At 33.5% G+C, this 3,020-nt stretch overlaps 1 protein-coding gene across 1 annotated transcript; it reads right to left on the bottom strand.

Moving 5' to 3' along the window:
• Positions 1 to 615: 615 nt before the first annotated feature.
• Positions 616 to 1,413, bottom strand: LOC110902815. Its single transcript, XM_022149201.2, has 2 exons — positions 1,298 to 1,413; positions 616 to 1,188 (listed from the first exon to the last, which is right to left on the bottom strand). The coding sequence occupies exon 2, from the start codon at positions 1,149 to 1,151 to the stop codon at positions 831 to 833; it is 321 nt and encodes a 106-aa protein (XP_022004893.1). The 5' UTR covers positions 1,152 to 1,188; positions 1,298 to 1,413; the 3' UTR covers positions 616 to 830.
• Between the last annotated feature and the right edge of the window lie 1,607 nt (positions 1,414 to 3,020).

The raw sequence follows: 3,020 nt of genomic DNA, 5'->3' as shown, positions 1-3,020 counted from the left end.
CTTGTGGGCTTAAACGTGGCACCTGGTGATGATGGAAGACTAGGTGAATAGATGGAGATTGTTAGTTCAATCCTTGAACTGAGCGAGTTTTACCTCACCGTACTGTCGTGCCTTCGGGCGAGTGTTCACGGGCTTCGGCTCTAGGTGAGGGTTTTCCCCAGTTCGGAGGTGAGTGTATCCCGATGTGGTGAGTTTCGCCAGTAACTCATTTGGAAGATTCGTTGGCCGTTAAAAAAAACATTAAATCACGCTAAACCAAAAGTAAAACTATTTATATTTAACTTGAGCAATTAGTTATTACTATTGTATTTTACATATCTCATGTATGTGTTAGGTTTAAATGAAAATGCCCAATATTTTTTATGTTTCTTTATCTTGTGCTCCATTTGGTTAAACCACCAACATTGGTACGTTGGTTCGGTTATAAGTTAATGACCTAAACACAAATAGAACGCTTGGCTTTAAGCCAACGATACAAACATTTAATGATTACCTTCTTTTATAGGCCGGCAGATTTTCAATCCTGGCCAGTTTGATTAGACCAGTCTACCGTTAGAAGTTGTCAGTTTTTATAAAATCGTTCAATAAATCACTTTTTTCTAAAGAAATAAAGTAAAAACCAAAAATATGAAATTTAACATTCAAACACCATCTTTCATTACAACAAAATTACACAAGAGTGCAAGCTAACATTACCTATTAAAACCAAAAAAATAATAATAATAATAATAATAATAATAATAATAATAATAAAAATAAAAAACCAAAAAATAGAATAAGAAACATAATTTTCCTAAACCTATAATTCTAAAACATTCAAACTAACTTAACTAATTTCTCATTTTCTTGATGGGTTTGTCAAACACAACATCAAGAAGAACAGTGCTCTTACATTTAGGACACTTTGGGTACTCTCCAGCAAGCATAACATACATCAAACACCTTGGGCACCCGACAAGCATCATCGACGTCGTTTCCGGGCTGCTTGAGTACCTGAGCTCCCCGGTCTCATCCTCATCTTGCTCCAATGACACACATGAGTTGGTTGGGGAAACAGACCGGTTTGGTGATTCGGTCACAGGCCAACGAGTTCTCGGTGGTGACAAGTTAAGTTTGAGCTCTAGCTTCACTCCATCACCTCTTCTGCTCATTTTTCCAGCTTAATTATTCTTGATCCTTGTCAACTTCCTGAACATAAAACATGGAATATGTTAAAAAAGGTTACACTTTGATAAAAAAACAAATTAAACAATATGACCATGATAACCATGATCATATAATATAACACATGTGTTACCTTAAATTTGATAGCTTCTGTCAGGTAGTTAACAATACCAGAAGTGAGATGTGTTTGTTGTTTGTAAGGTTGTGAGGCTATTTATAGGAGCAGAAAAGAAGGGGGGGGGGGGGGGGGGGGGGACAAATGTAAATAGATAGGCGGATATAAGTAATAAATGATGAAAAAGATCCCAAGAAGGGTATATAGTAAAGGAAATCAATTCTTCATTTTTAAACATTTTGTCATTCATTTAATTATTCTTGGTGTGTAATTATAACTTTCATGTGTCAAATTTATTTCTAGTAGGCTTAACTTTTGGTAAGGTGATGAAGTATTTGTTTAGGCTTCTGCATGAACCTACTATAATTTTTCCCATATGAATCAATATTAAAAAAATCTGAAGTGACTACCTAAATACCAACCAAAGTGACTTGCTAAATAGATAATTAAATATTTAAATAAAAATACACACATTTTTTTACATTATTAAAAAATTATTCAGAATTAGTCGAGAAAAAAAAACATATGTATTGTTCAGGCGATGGAATTGGGACAGTTGTGACAAACCACCTATAGAAAAAGTTGATTTAAGGAATGACTGCACTCAATTTGAGCGTGTAGAGAAAGTAGATCGACATGATTCAAGACGAGAAAGATTGAGCAATGTAGTCTTGTAGACGAGCAAGATGATTAATGATTCAATGGTAGATTCGTTGCTCGACAAGGTCCAATTAATCTCCTTCACTTTCTCCATTGGGCGATTGGTTAGAGTTGCATAACACCCATCTTGTCAATTGATCTCCTACACGACTGCACTCTCGGTGGGGAGTTTCGTTTGTCAAAGTTTTGAAATTTTATTTCTGATTTCTCCAAGGGCGTTCCAAACCTCATGAAGATTATATCTCCTCATGAGTCCATGGCTACCAAGCCAACAATCGACAAGCCTACAATTCAAGCCAGCTTGTGGGTTGGCAAGTTGACTCGTTTTCTGAAATTTGAGAATTTTTGTATGTTTATTAAAAATTCAAATAATACATTACGAAAGAAATAACCAAGATAGTCGATCCAAATCAGCTCGAATTTTATACAAGTGACCTACATTAAGCTCGAACTTAACTTATACATTTACACGAGATAACAAGTTTGAACTAAATTAGCTCGAGTTTTTATAAAATGAGTTTATTTAATTTTTATGTGGATTCCATGTTAAAAAATAACTCAATAGTGACTCATTTCTATATTGTACGACCACCTAGTATGTCTACTTTCCTATAATATCTTACAGAATCTTGATAACTAAAACAGAAAATACCAAACGTTATTAACTACTTAACGGTCATTGGATGATATAAAGACCTAACTTTTTTTGTCACCTATCATTAAGCTATAGCTACCAATAAAGTACAATGTACATATATTCATGCAAAATGTACAAGCCTTTACAACCACATCCTTTGAGTATCAAGCATTAACTTGTAGCTACCAATATACATGCTCATATTAACACCACTTGTACAATACAACCTAATAAAGCTATAGCTAAATGCTTTAAATCGAAAACTAAATTCCTAACAATCCCAACCACATCCTATTTGAATTCTTAATGATAAAGTCACAAACATTCAATTTCAATTATATATGATAGGCATGGAGTTATTAAATTTATACTGCCTTTATATAATTTGAAATTAATATATTAGTTTTTTTCATTCATTTAACTAAGGGAAATGTAAAATATAAA

The sequence above is a fragment of the Helianthus annuus genome, chromosome 13 (genome assembly GCF_002127325.2).
Source record: "Helianthus annuus cultivar XRQ/B chromosome 13, HanXRQr2.0-SUNRISE, whole genome shotgun sequence".
Taxonomy (NCBI): domain Eukaryota; kingdom Viridiplantae; phylum Streptophyta; class Magnoliopsida; order Asterales; family Asteraceae; genus Helianthus; species Helianthus annuus.
Note: the sequence above shows the minus strand (reverse complement) of the source record. Positions and strands in the feature narration are given on the sequence as shown.

Excerpts from the sequence above, each read along its gene's own strand:
- LOC110902815 (XM_022149201.2), bottom strand. The coding sequence starts at position 1,151 with ATGAGCAGAAGAGGTGATGGAGTGAAGCTAGAGCTCAAACTTAACTTG.